The 15,552-nt window shown below is 39.3% G+C and overlaps 1 protein-coding gene across 1 annotated transcript in view; it reads left to right on the top strand.

Moving 5' to 3' along the window:
- Positions 1-15,552, top strand: part of LOC119423497 (protocadherin-15) — a 322,189-nt gene that overhangs the window by 298,844 nt on the left and 7,793 nt on the right. Inside the window, exons 35-38 of the mRNA XM_037690893.1 lie at positions 1,203-1,224; positions 2,840-2,878; positions 3,012-3,085; positions 14,497-14,626. Of these exons, the coding sequence (XP_037546821.1) occupies positions 1,203-1,224; positions 2,840-2,878; positions 3,012-3,085; positions 14,497-14,626 (265 nt within the window). The remainder of the gene's footprint in view (positions 1-1,202; positions 1,225-2,839; positions 2,879-3,011; positions 3,086-14,496; positions 14,627-15,552) is intronic.

The following is a 15,552-nucleotide window of genomic DNA, read 5'->3' on the forward strand; positions in this document are numbered from 1 at the left end:
CTGGGTCTACAATTCCCACAGGCTAAAATAAAAATAAGAGATTGGAAAAACTTTACTTGAGTCAGATGAATCTCAAACATGTCTCAAACCAATTCTGCACTTTTGCGTTATGGTGGAAAATGGAAGCGACATCATGGATGTGTAGCTGTTGAATCTGCAGCAACTGTGTGATATTATCATGTGAATATGGACCAAAATGTCTGAAGACTGATTTCAACACATTATTAAATCTATGCTACAAAATTAAGGCTGTTCAAATGACAATAGGGTGTCCAACCTGCTATTAGCATTGTGTAACTAATAAAGTGGGCAGTGAATACTTTTTTTTTTAACTTTCCTGCTGTTTTAGTCGTAATATGTGTGAAATTTTGTCCATGTTGTTCTGGTATTTACCTCAGTGTTCTTTTTCTGAATGAAAAATTGATCCAGGTGCTCTGGGCACGCTCGCTCTGTTTTTACAATTTGTTAGACGTCTAGAGGTTGGTCGCAGAGGGAGCTGGAGAGAGGTGACACACCGTAATCTGCACTGGTCTTACAGACGACAAGACACATAAAACGTGAATTTCCCCTGAATCTTTTCAGTTTTTCTCAACGCAAAAATGCTCTTTCCCCCCCCTCAATGTTTAACTGTTCCTTTAATTCACTTGCGAAAGGGAACATCTTATAGGATTTAAGTATAAAAATGAACCCCAAGACATTTTCACCAATAGAAAAGAGAGTAATGTTGTTCTTTAGATTATATTTAGTTTGTTGATTTATGTTTAGGTTGGTGCCTTCAAAAGAAAATACATTTCCAGAAATTTGTCTTGGATTTTTACTCGAGTTACTGACATTTTGGAAGTTACCTTATCAATCTATTCATGAAATTATTATGTCCCACACCAAGTCTGCACCCCTGTAAATTTATAAAGTAATACATTAAAGCACTTGTCTCTAATTAGTAGAGCAGACTTGGAAGTGCTAGTTTAGAGGATGCACACATTCAAAGACGAGTGTGTCACAGCATACATTAAGTAGTTTATATATGAGCCATTTAAATGCAGTTTTAAAACACAATTTGCTCACCATTCAAAATATGTTATGAATCCATCACGTCCACTAAAATGCATATCTGAAGCAAAATAAAGGTTTTATATTTAATGACTTACTTTCTTGGTGACTTTTGTCTAAAAATGTTACTCTTTCTCTCCAAAATCTTCTAGGCGAGGATATGGACAACACGAGGTAGAAGTTTTTTATTTAATACTTGCTGTAATTATCACCTTAATGCATTTTATTTGATCTTTAGATCTTTTCTGTTTTTGTGCAGTTTGAATGAAGTTGCATGTTTTGTCTGCGTGCATACCACCTCTTTTTTAATGCATCTCGTTTTTAATTTCAATTAAACCTAATTTTTAAGGTGATATATTTGTTTTAGATTTAAAATGAAAAATTTTATCATCACCTTCAAGCTAAATGAAAACATTGCATGACAAAAATTTGGCATCCCTGCTTCAAATTTCTGTCAGGATCATGAAGAAATCAAGTGACACAAAGACATAAAATACAAAGTTTATAAAAGTACTGTACTTGCTGCCGTACATGTTGCACCGCTGTATAAATGGCATCAGTCCAAAAATGTCTAATAAAGTGGAAAAACATAAATAAGTCGCTTTGCCGTATAAGTCGCATCTTTTATGTGTCACCGCTGACCGCCTGGAAATGTGGGCCAGTGTTGTGCCAAAAATCGATTGGCTGCCAAATGGTGGCCTCAGCAACATGCCCAGGAAGACTTTAACAAGAATTTAACAAGATTAACACTTAAAAACAATTATTTATTTGACATTATCGCAAAGGTGTGTCTCAGTTGAACTTTTCCTTAATAAATGTACTTTAACGGTTAAATCAGCTGCATTTCTCCTGGGCGGCGCAGTGAAATGCAGCTGATTTGATGTTTGCTCCAGGAGTTCTGGAGCAAGACGAAAATGGCTCTTTTGGCAAGCCAAGTGTCTCATTAATAGTCACTTGTATCTATTAATAAGACACTTTGCTTGCCATATTAGTCGAGGGCCCTCTAGAGGCTGCAAATGGTAATGTTTAATATTTTTCATGTCAGAATGAATGAAATCGTCAGATCTTAGCCAAAAATTGGATTATAAATATGGGAAAAACATATATTAGTCACTTCAGTGTATAAGTCGCAGGACTTGCAAATTTATGCAAAAAGATGTGACTTATACGCCAGCAAATACGGTATATAAGTCTACCTTCAGAAGGTGGACAGAACTGTACTATACAGTTAAACAATTATAATAAATTTATCATTGAGTGAATAAAAATATCCAAGAAAGACCGTACATTTGTCCTCAACACATCGTTTACCTACACGTCCATTCTGGACTGCCTCAGGAGATGCAAGCTGAAGTTTTGGCCCCAACCCTCTCGGTTCAGAACAGAACAGATCATGTGAAGCTCAGCAGAGGAGTGCAGACAAGACTGGCCTAAAAGCCTCAAAGAAATGGCATTTTACAGAAACCGTGAATGACAATCCATCAAACACGAACTGAAAACTGCTTAAAAGATTGATTACAAGCTGAGATATGATTAGAGAGCTGAGTGGTCTTATTTATTTATTATTTTTCGGTGTGATGTTCTTTTACTTTTTTGTGATTATGAAACCATAAGTAACTAATGGAAACATAATCTTGCTCAATTGGATTTTATGTTATTTCACAGCTTTTAGTAAATTACATCATCCTTTATGTATGCGGCAGTGATTTGAAGCAGGAATGCACAAACCTTTTGTTTTATTAACAAACTCAGCTCCTTTTCCTTCGCTGCTCTTCCTTCCTCCTGGCAGACGCAACAACTTCTCCGACCCTCTCTGCTCAGGCCTGAGGTATTCTCTCGTTTTTCAGACTCTCTTTTTCAGTTCTTTTGTTCAAGCATTAACTCTGTTCTTCAAGTTTGTTTGTTTGTTTCAAATGAATCTGTGCTCAGTTTGTGAAAAGTTGTTTTTTTCCATTTGACAGGAGTTGTCGATGGAATCAGGCATCGATCCTGGTCAGGATTATTACACACAGGATTATTACAACTACGACCACGGGTTGGTATATCTTTCCCCTACGTTGCAACACAACTCACTCTTTTATGTTTAAGCACTGTCATTCAAATCTTGGGGTTTAAAAAACAACCTGCAGGTTAATAAATGTGGACATATAGGACCTTCATTATGCACTACCATTAAAACAATTATAAGTAAATGAGTTTTATTTGTGATAAAATAATCTGATATTTCCAAAAGGAACTCACTGAGGATGAGTTACTAATCTACATGACCTCTAATGCTGAAGAATCATTTGACTTAAGACTTTTAAATGTGTATAAATGTGCTACATGTCAAAGAATCAGTTAATGAGACATAAAGTACAGTATGTGTGATAAAACCCAAAGACTAGCCGAAGCTGTGTGCTGACGACTGAACAAAACGTTATAAAACCCAACCGTGAAACGTTTACGGCTTTTAAACTTCCGCACAAATCCATTCTGACTCTGTCACATTCTTTATTCTTCAATATTTAAATTTACAACCAAAAATCACCCCCAACTGTTGGAAAAAATACAAGTTTAACTCGCTTCATTGAGGTCTGAGATGGTCAAATCATGAAACAAAATGTTGAATGTGGAGAAACTGGCGACTGAAAAGTGCTGAAAGAATTCCCTGATCAAACAGAACAACCTAAAGGATCAGCGTTTAGCGTTGAATAATCTCGGAGATCGTTTAAATTTCGGTTTCCTCTTTTTCATAGTAAATCTTCAGCACGTTGGATTGGTGGTCGTATTGTTTTGCTCATGTGCATATATTGGATTAGCTCAACTATGGTTCGGTAAATGTTCAAAACCAGTCCTGATATGACACAATGCATTTATAACTAAGAAATGGTAGCATGCTATGCTATGCTTGTTTATTTGTCTTATGCAGGTTAGCACAAGATCAACAATTCAGGATGAGAAGAACCGATTTGACTCGCAAAAAAAAAAAAATACTAAAAGATACAAAATAAAGTACCAAAAATTATAATAGAAATATAATATTTTACAAGGTCCAAAATAAATATAGTAAACAACAGCATGGTAGAATATAGTAGTGCAAGTAGGACGAATTAGTTTAAAATGTACTATATTTCTACCAATATCTAAAATCATTACCTCTATAAATAGTAATGCATAACAAAAATAATCCATAGTAAATATTGGCACCACTTTACAATGAGGCTCCCCTTATAGATGGCTTGTAAGTAGTTTATAGATGTTATTAATTCCTCTATAAACACTTTATAAATCATTAACAATTGTGTATTATGCATTAATTAAGGGTGACGGAGACAAAACTGACTGTTTTCAAATAGTGAGCCAAATCTGCCACCTATATATTTAATCAACATTTGCTATATTAAACTTTTCAGACTAAGCTCTAACTTGTAAGCACAATAAGCATTTGTAAACCTAATTTCTTTAGGTTATAATATTGTACTTTATCGTTGTATTATAAGAATCTACAACTAATATTATATCCTAAAAAAAATTAGGTTTACAAATGATTATTGGGCTCACAAGTTAGAACTTAGTCTGAAATGTTTAATATAACAAATGTCGATTAAATATATAGGTGGCAGATTTAGCTCACTATTTGAAAACAGTCAGTTTTGTCTCCGTCACCCTTAATTAATGCATAATAAACAATTGTTAATGGTTTATAAAGTGTTTGTAGAGGAATTAATAATGTAGCTATATACTGTTTATTAGCTAACTATAAGGGGAAACTTATTGTAAAGTGGTACCTAAGTATTTAATAAAAGTAATTAAAGCTCAGATGCTTTTTTTTTTCCACTTGTGAAGGGGAGAGCAGAAAGGGAGCTGTTTGTTTCTGTCAGATTTAATACATGAAAACTCAGAAGTTCTTGAAACTTGGTGAACAAGTGGATCATGAACTGGACAGAACACATCTGCTGTGGTGGGCTCTTTAGCATCGCAGTGCAGGTCACCGCCTCCTGCTGAAGATGATGATTTAACACTTGAGCAAACATTAGTCGTAGAATATTTGTATCATACAAAATTACTGTTGTTTACTTGTTACTTACCTCTAGAGTAAAAGAGTAAATAATGAAGTACAGCAAAGATAATACTAAAGAAAGTGATTACTGGTCACCTCCAGTGTGTGACCTTTAACCTCTAATGGTCAAAGACCTGAACTTCAGCGTGGGCTCTTGATGCAGCTGAGTCGCATGTCTTTGACATGAAGCTGATCAAACCAGCCGCGGTGTCGCCGGCGGTGAAATGTCGACACCCGCTGCCCACCTTCTGAAAGCCTCGTTGTAATTCTGAGCTATAGGAACTACCGTATTTTCCAGCATATAAGTCGCATCAGTCAAAAAAAGCATCATGAACAGGAAATATATATATATATAAGTCACTTTGGCGTATAAGTTGCAGTTCTTATGCATCACCGCTGACCCATCGCATTTATTTAATGGTCAAAACAGCTTCATTTCACCTGGATGGTGCGGCGCCATCCATCCAACCATCCATCGCGGCCGAAGCCACAAGCTCTCCAGCGTTCCTTCGCCTGCACCAGCTGAGTGAAGCGAGCGCGCACGGGAGGACTCACTGTTGCAGTTCTTCGCAATTTCAAGCGTCAGTCAAAAATTGTGTTATGAATATGGGGAAAAAAACGTACACAAGTCGCAGAACTGACAAATCTATACAAAAAAACCCTGCAACATATACGCCGGAAAATACGATAATCATATTTCTGGACATGCTCTTCAGGTTCTTTCATATAAAGGGAAACATAAAACTGTATAAAACAGAATCATAAACACTGATTTGATCAAAGTGTGTGTGTTATTGTGCACACCGCCTGCCTTCTGTGCAGTTTAGTCATTTTTAGCAATTTTTAGATTCAAACTCCCAGGAACTTGATTCGATGCACTCAAATCAACACCGCAGACACAAAAACACACCGCCATTAAAATTCACACACATGACCTCCCCTGAGGCACACCCGTTACTCGCTCTTACAATCACAAACACTTTCTTGCTGCTTCTTTCCCACAAATGCTCTCTCTCTCTTTCTGACACACTTTTTCTCTTGCACACACTCGCGCACAAAGAGCTAATTCTCTCCGCCTAGATTTGCAGCACTGTAGCAGCTAATCAGGCAGCCAGCCGTAGAAGCAGACAATGGGCCAGATGCTAGTGGCTTAGAGCAACATTCACAAACTCATGTCTGACGCTATGCATACACGATCAGGAGATCAGGCTCTGAGGATTATCGTTACTTTATCTGCTGCACTGAGTGAAAGGTGCAAGTTATATAATCATCTAACACAATATAGTACTTATGTAACCATAGGAGTCCTTTTAGAAACCACTTGAATCCATGGGTCCCAAATTCTATTTTTGTTTGTCCCAATATGGGATTTTCTCTGCATGGTGGGAATGTCACATGCATTCTTAGCACAATTTTGAAAAAATTGAATAACATATTTAATGTTTTGACATTTCAAATATAAATACATGTTTATAAATACTGGATGAACAACATGGAAAACCAATATGTTGATCTGTGTTAAGAGTAAAATGCTCTAACCTGCTGAGACGCTGGCACCAGCAGAACAAATCTGAGTTGCCTGTAGAAATCTGGCAAGATAGGTCCAATAGGAATGCAGTTGTTAATTTATCCAATTTTTCCATAAAAGGCTGGAAAAATTGTAATAAACGCCTGCATGCATGTAGAATTTAAAATTAGACCAACATGGTGTGTTTACAAGTTGGACACACAGACCCAACCACCTGCAAGAACCTTTAAAGTGGTGAAACACTTTTAAGAATTCTGCTCATGGTCATGGAGGAAGTGAAGAGTGCGGAATCCTCAGTTGGGGATCTTAAGAAATAAACTATATTTTATTTTCTCAAAAATATGAAAATAAAAAGTTGAAGTGATAGCAAAACTTAGGAGAAAACCACAGGGAGGCACAAAGCTAATTTTGAACATTGCAGAAAGAATGCGATACATATCCAACAAAGTTCAGTCAGGTCCTCTGGACGTTTTTTTTTATTGTTGTTGAGACATTTCGTCCTTCATCCAAAGGACTTCATCATTCCAAGGAGGCACAACAAACTTAGTCCCACAAGCAGTGCACTCCCATAGTGGACCAACCAATTTGATGGTATTAAGATGGTTCCTGGGGCCCGCCGTCTCCCCCTTCAACTCCTCTGAGGCAGCCATAGCCAAAGTGGTTCAAAACATCAAAGTTCATGCTCACTAATCCAGGTAAAATATCAAACAAAGTTCATTCAGGTCAACTGGACGGTTTATTTTTTTGTTGAGACGTTTTGTCCTTAATCCAAAGTACTTCATCAGTCCGAGGAGACACAACAAACTCAGTCCCACAAGCAGCACACTCACATAGTGGACCAACCAGTTTGCTGGTGATAAGATGGTTTCTGGGGTCCTGATGAAGGCCTTTGGATGAAGGACGAAACGTCTTAACAACAAAAAAAAGAAACCGTCCAGATGACTTGACTGAACTTTGTTGGATTTTTTTTTTTTTTCATCTATTATTGAGCATGAACTTTGATGAGATATTGCGAGACATGGCTTCAGTTTTACTATTTTTTTTATTAATTACCAACTCACAAATATAGTAAGAATCACGCTGTTGCACATGTAAATTACTAGGTATGGATTGAAGTGGCATTTAGAGGTGAACCTGCAGATTTCACCCAACTGAAACCAACATTAGGCTGCACTCCATTTACCTCAGAAGTCAGAACTGGCATCTTGAAATTACTTGAAATCCAACTCAACTGTGTTTTACTTGCCGTAAAAAAACTGTTTGATAATTGTTGTGCACAATAACCAAGCTACCATTACCAACGCACAGCAAAAACAATGGATTTATGTTTTCCGTGCATTCAAACGATGTCCCATGTTTAGTACAAGTGACTGAACTGCGTGTAGAACTGGATAAACTGACAGAAAATTCCTGCGTCTATCACCACTGTTCATGTGTGAGTCAGCCCTATTGGATGCTGAGGTCAGGAATCCATGACTTTGAGTCAGAAAATTGACTTGGAGGGGCTTTAGGTGGATTTTTCTGGCGTGAAACCTCTGAGTATAAATGAAACACCAGTTGTTCATTTAAGGATGATGCAATAATGTGTCAAGGCAGCGCAGTGCGATCTCAAGCAGAATTATTCTGTTTTCTGCACAAATATTAAGCTCTTTCTAAGTTTCACGTTTTTTTTCCAGTGAGGTTGCCATAGTTATTTTAATAATCGTTGTATTTCCGTAAATAAATTCCCCAGTCCTAGCCACTTAATTTTTTGGAAATATGCCCATTTGCGTGATGAAAGTAATCAGTTGTATGTTTGAGCTGTCGACTTGTTACCTTATCAAGCAAACCGGAAAAAAATAAAACCACGTAGCCTGATTTATTCACACCCAAAAGCACATTTTCCTGATTATAAAGAAAAATGTTTAAGGCTACAGTTTCAATAAGATTACATATTGCAAATTCAATATCATTTGTGGTAACAGCGAGCCGTCTCCTTTTCAACTTCACATTTAATGAGAGATTATGTGACTCATGCAGAGTCTATGAAGAATACATTTGACTATTTGTTCTCAATGCAGTGGTAGTGAATAAAAAAGAAATATTGGTAAATTGGAGTTTGCTGCAGGGTGTTTTAGCATCAGAGAGTGCTTGTTCACATGATATGACTCTGTAAACAAGAACAAATTTTATATTCAAAGAAACGATCCTACTTGAACTCAAGAAAACAGCTCATACAGACACTGACAAGTGCTTGTATCCATCTGTTGAAATAAAGGAAAAACCTACAAAGATCAGTGAAATAACTCAAATCTGACTAAACTAATAAAACGAAGAACAAAATTAAATCTGAACATCAACTCATGAAAACCAGTTGTTGCTTTTAAATTTGAACAGAATTGGCTCTTCTCCGCTCAAGAATGAATGGGTTTACCTCCTGGGTTTGGGCATGGGCTGCCCCCTGTAGAGGGCGGGTACATGTCTTGGACCTGGGGGGTATAGAGTGCGTATCGGGAATAAGAATGAAATGTATCGTTATTGTATGTCTTTGAGTGAGTGAATGTGAGATTGAGGTTGGGATTGTGTGATTGTGTCTGTGTATGAATGGGTATTTGTTAGGCCGAGACTCGGACTGCCCCCTCTTTGATACAACTGGGGGTGCTTGGCATCGCGCCCCTATCGCGCGGCCCCCTGGTGGGGTGTGCCCTTGCCTGCCGGCGCGCTTGGGGCCCTTGGTATCGGGGGCTGGGCGCTTGGGCGTGTGTCGGCTCGGCCTGGTGTCTGCCTGGTGGGGCTCGGGTCCTCTGGCCCTGTCGGGCCTTGGCCTGGGTGGTGTGAGTCCTCGGTGCCCGGGCCTCGGTGCCTGGACCTGGACCTACATCGGTGCGGCGGGTGCCGACGGAGGCCTATGAGTTTGTCGCTGTTGGCCCCGGGGGGTCACTGTATGTGGTTGCTGGTGGGGATCTTCCGGTTCTCCCCTGTGGTCCGTTCTGGGGGGTGGGTGAGTGGTTCGTCCTGTGTGGGTGGCCCTGGGGGCTCCGCGGTCAGGGTCCCTCCTGGGGTCTTGGGCTCTGGTCCCCCCTTTTTCGTCTGCCTCTGGTCTTGGGGGTCGGGTCTCTGCTGCTTCACAGTTACTAATAAATGTTCTATTAGAGAAGCCTTATACACTTATGCATGCTCACAACCACACACAAATAGAAGCAGGGATGCTTATGTAGGCTTTATATGTAGATATATAGATATGTATGTGAGTGTATATTCATGTGTATGTATGTATGTATGTATATAGGCGTAGGTATGGGTATATATATTTATGGAAACTTACTGCAAAGCCATGAATAGTTTAAGTTCTTTATACATATGTATTTTGTTGCTGTGTTTTGTCATGTTCTTTGCAGGTGAACAGACAGTGGCCGGGTGTTTTGACGTGTGCTCTCTTTGTGTATATTTCTTATATTTTGGAGTCTTACTTTGTCTTTTCTTTCTTTCTATCCTATAAAAAAAAAAAAAAAAAAAAATTTGAACAGAATTAAAAACAACCTAATGACACGGGCCTCGACACAACGGATGGTACCCCCAGAAAAGATTAAAAATATTTTGACCGTAGAGACATAGTCTGTAATCAACATCACAGGAGTCTTCAAGCTTCTAATCAACCAGTCTGCCTTTTAAAACGGTCAAGAGTTTATTTAAATTTGACAAAATTGCATATTGACAAGCCATAAAGTTTCTTAGGACAGAATGGACAAAACTGGACATTTTCTTGCAACTTGTCCCATCAGCTCTGTGTCCACAGCCCCATGAAAAGAACACTGCGTCTGCAGAGAGACATGGAGACAGCTCAGTGATGTTCTGGGGCTGCTTTGTTGCATCTTCCATAGGAGAGGTTTAGGTTTGTTGTCATACGCAGATCAACACAAGATCAACAACCCATGAAATGCTCAGGACGAGAAGAACCGTCTCGAGGACGTTTTGAATCTGTGCCTCAAGACATTATAGAAATGCTCTACCCAGTGTCTGAAAGCTTGGTCTTGATTGCAGGATAATAAAAATCCAACTAAAAACATCCAAATAAAGCTATGAACAAAACATTGCACTGTTCTGAAGTGGCCTACTCTGATCTAAGTCCTGCTGACCGTCTGTGGAAGGAGCTGAAACATGAAGTCTGGAGAAGGAATCCTTCACAGCTGCTCATGAGGAGTGGGTTAAAATATCTGTGGACCCACGCCGAAGCCTCAGAGTTACAGAAAGTGACTTGACTGCAGTGATTGTCTCAGAAGGTTGTGCAACAAAATATTAACTTATCAGTACCATGTCTTTTTTTCTTCTTCTTATAATTCTGTAGGATCAAAATTCAAAAATGACAGATTTTTCATTTTTAGTTCTTTTTTTCCTTACTTTTTGTTGTTGTTGTTCTTGTTGTTGTTCTTGTATTTTTCTGTTTTTGGTGATTACACTGACCTTTGTGGGTTTTTACTTTTTTCAAATTATGCAAACTATAATCTGTCCACATTTAAAATTATTTTTAAAAACTTTCTCCCTATCAGTTTGCACAAATCTACAGTTTTTCCTTCAATGAAGTGAAATATAACGAAGATTTAACAAGGTTAAATCAGGTCATCTGGAGAGATTGTTCTTTGTTGAAATGTTTATCCAAAAGATTTCTTCAGTCTAATAATAAACAAATTAATTAATTTTTCATTCAACCTTGAAATAATTATTATAAATAATTATACAGTAAATACCAACAGTTGATGCTCAATAATCCATGTTACAAATCCAACAATGTTCAGTCAGGTCAACTGGATGTTTTTTTTTTGTTGAGATGTTTCATCCTTCATCCGAAGGACATCTTCAGTCTGAGAAGCCTCAAACAAACTGGAGTCCCACAAATACCACACTCCCATAGTGGGGGGAATAAAAACTTTTCTGGTGATAATATGGTTTCTGGGGCCCGCCCTCTTAGAGCTGTCATTTCTAACCCGGAGCCCGGCCCCGCCCAACCTGGATTCGGACTGGGCCGGGCCATAATAATGTGTGGGCCGGGTCGATGTCGGGCTTTTTATTGTGTCAGGAACGCACGTGGCCGAGGATCCAATATATGCAAACATGGCTTGCCCTAGTGTACCTGCCGCACGTGGCCATTTGACTGTGCTCTGACCGGCCGGTTGAAAGAGGTAAAAAGTTCAGTTAAGCTTCAGAAGGACTACTGCCAGAGATCATCACCCAAATGGACGTTCATTCAGTCGCTGCACTCAGTGGACGTGCGCGGCCCATGATCCAAACAGGTGAGATCACAAAATATCCGACGTGTCAGAGCAGGATGCAGGCAGAAGCAGGGGAAGCATTTAATGCGCTTTGAGGGCTCTTCAGCTCTGATCTTATGCCCCCTCAGTCGTGCGCGTCCACCAACCGCTAATAATAATCAGTGGTATAAGCAGTCAAAGCTTAATTAAATATGTCTGGGTTTTTTCCGTGTTTGGACCTGTAATTACTGTTAATTTTTCAGATCAGGTGGGGTTCGGAGATGATGGCTACGGGCTGGGGCCGGGTCAGTTTGAATTATTTGGACCCAAGTGCAACTCTACGTCCTTTCCTCTATCACTCCTCTGAGGCAGCCATGCCAAAATGGTTCAAAACATCAAAGTTCATGCTCAATAATCCATGTTACAAATCCAACAATGTTCAGTCAGGTCATCTGGATGGTTTTTTTTTTTTGTTGTTGTTGTTTTGTTTTTTCTGAGACATTTCATCCTTCATCCAAAGGACTTCTTCAGTCTGAGAAGCCACAAACAAACTGGAGTCCAACATGGTATTTGTTGGTGTTTTGAACCATTTTGGTATTGCTGCCTCAGATGAGTGATGCGGAGAGGGCGGGCCCCAGAAACCATTTTATCACCAGCAAACTGTTTTTTTTTCCCCACTATGGGAGTGTGGTATTTATGGGACTCCAGTTTGTTTGTGGCTTCGTGGACTGAAGAAGTCCTTTGGATGAAGGACGAAACGTCTCAGCCAAAAAAAGAAGAAAAAATAAAGGAAGAAACCGTCCAGATGACCTGACTGAGCATTGTTGGATATACAGTCAATAATAATAAAGATTTATTTCTCTGTAAACCTCAGACTGATCATTTAGAATTTAAAGATCAACCAGAAAGACGTCTGTGATCAAAATCACTGCTTTATCATGCAGACACATTTTTTAAAAAACTGATTCCAGAAACCCTTGTTCCTTTGACATCATGAGGCAATTCTCAGTTGCTTACTGTCCTCTAGTGGTGACACAAAGTGGTGGGGGTGGGGTGTTTAAAAGCAAAGGGGTGAAAGAAAGTGGCTTTTAAAAAAGAATGAAGGTCATGGAGGTGTATGGGTATTTTCATGTGGCTGCACTTTAGTTAGAGTCTGCAGGTTAATAGCTGAACTTGATAATCAGGGATTAGTGAAGGGTTAAGACTCACTACATTAGCTTGCAGAGGTCATACCGTACGGTTTATGAATGTGACATTTATTTATTACCTGCTCTTTCTGCTCCAGCTCCTCCATTTTTCACTTGTTCTTTCGTTCCTCTTTTTTGGTGGTGTTTTTTTTTTAAATATATTTTTTTGTCCATACCTCCCTTGTTTCTTGCCTCACACCCATCTGTCATCCACGTCCCTTCTTCCATTTGTTTATTACTTAGCTACTTAGCGTAATAGAAAGTAGACTGACTGTAAGCAGAATAATTACACAAGTTCTCCGCGCCGCTCGCATGTATGGTTTTCAGGAAACCGTTCAAGAAGATGTGCTGGTGTGTGTGTGTGTGTGTGTGTGTGTGGTGAGCCATTGGCTGAGCTGCTGTCTGCAGGGCACAGAGCCCAAGTTGTGATACAGAACAGTTTTCTTGGCCAGTGAAGTCGAGCAGGGCCCCAGCAACAGACAACAAAGAGACAAAAGGGAGGGGAAAAAAAATCAATTTCTTCGTTTTCTGCAAACAAAATGTCTCCCGGCAACAAAGTACTCCTTTTGTGATTAAGGCAGCTTTGTTTAGGCGAGTCATTAGAGAGTGCTTATCATTGGACTGAGTCTCGGTGTTATGGCTTGGATAATAGACCGTGGATCAGGAAGAGCAGTTTGGTTAGTAAGCAGCTTTTGCTCCTGACTTGACTATATATCTTCTATTTACAATTACACAGTGCTAATATAAAATTTAAAGTTTATAACTGTTGTGTCTTACCATACCATACCATTTTATTTATAGAGCACTTAAAACAGCGACAAGGCCAACCAAAGTGCTGTACAGATAGAACAACAGGCAACACACAAAGCAAAATACAAAATGAAGTAAATCAGAAATATAGACATAAAAACGATGCAGACAATGACGACTAACCAGTGTGGAGCATACAGGTTCAAAACACAGATCAACTGGTGTTGAAAGCTACCGAATAGTAGTGGGTTTTTAAACGGGACTTGAAAACCGAGAGGGAGGGGGCAAGTCTGACAAGCAGAGGTAACTCGTTCCAAAGTCTTGGTCCTGCTACAGAGAAGGCCCTGTCACCTCTGCGCTTAAGACGAGTTCCTGGAACTGTGAGGAGCAACTGGTCCGCTGACCTCAGGGAACGTGGTGGGACATACGGTTGTAGCAGATCAGAGATTGGGGGGGAAACTGTTCAGTGATTTGTAGACATACAGGAGTATTTTGAACTGGATTCGAAAGTGATCCGGTAACCAGTGCAGGGAGGCCAAAACTGGTGTAATGTGCTCTCTTTTGCCTGTACTGGTTAAAAATCGGGCTGCTGCATTCTGGACCAGTTGTAGTCGTGCAATGGAGGTTTGACTGACACCAAACAGGAGTCTTGTTTGTTCTTGCTGTGCTGTAATGTCTTGTATGATTTCATGGCCCCGCTCTCTGTGTGTTCAGGTATGAGCTGCCTCAGTACGGCAGTCGCAGGAAGCTGATCTCGCCCTCCGGCCTCTACGATGAATATGGAGAGGTGGTGGTCGACGACGACGGCAGCTACTACTACAGCCCACAGGAGTCGGATGGAGAGGTAAACCCAGATTACATGACGGCTCTGAATTCATTCAACCCTTATTCATACAGGTTAGTCTCATTGAGCCACGTGGACTCATTTACAAGAGAGACCTGTTTTAAATGAAGAACAGAAGAGGAACAAATCATAATAGACCCTTCATATAAAAAGCATATAAAATGAAAAGTATGTAGAGGAAACAACATAAAAATGAAACAAAAACAGCTACATTATAAAGTGGTGTTATGAATTAAAGGTAATTTTAGAGCATGAGTGCTATGAATCACAGCAACTTGCCAACACCTGTAAAATACTCCTGCTAAGTAAAGGGACAAAGTAACACCCAAATTTCATCTTTGATCTAGATATAATATCTCAACACAAATTAAATTGTATGCTTTACACTTGCAGCTGCTGGTTTATCAGTCAAAACACTTCTTTTTAAACATTATTCAGATCAGTCACCAATTTAGGCCTAAGAATATATAATTTAGCAGCTTTCAAAGACAAGGGAGGTGCTAATAATGTTCCTGCATTTTTTAATCAAATGTATTGACTAAAGTCACCAAAGTTCATGCGCAGTAATCCCAGTATAAAATCCAACAATATTCAGTCAGGTCATCGGGACGTTTTTTTTTTTTTTTTTTTGCTGAGACGTTTCGTCCTTCATCCAAAGGACTTCCTCAATCTGAGAAGCCACCAAACAAAACTGATTCCCACAAACAGCATACTGCATAGTGGGAAAAAAACAGTTTGCTGTTAAAATGGCCTCTGGGGCTCACCCTCTCCCTTGTCAACTCCTCTGAGACAGTCATGCCAAAGTGATTCAAAACACCAAAGTCCATGCGCAGTAATCCAGGTATAAAATCCAACAATGTTCAATCAGGTCATCTGAATGTTTTTTTTATTTTCTTTTTTTTGCTGACACGTTTTGTCCTTCATCC

This window comes from Nematolebias whitei, chromosome 17 (genome assembly GCF_014905685.2).
Source record: "Nematolebias whitei isolate Nwh7 chromosome 17, NemWhi1, whole genome shotgun sequence".
NCBI lineage: Eukaryota > Metazoa > Chordata > Actinopteri > Cyprinodontiformes > Rivulidae > Nematolebias > Nematolebias whitei.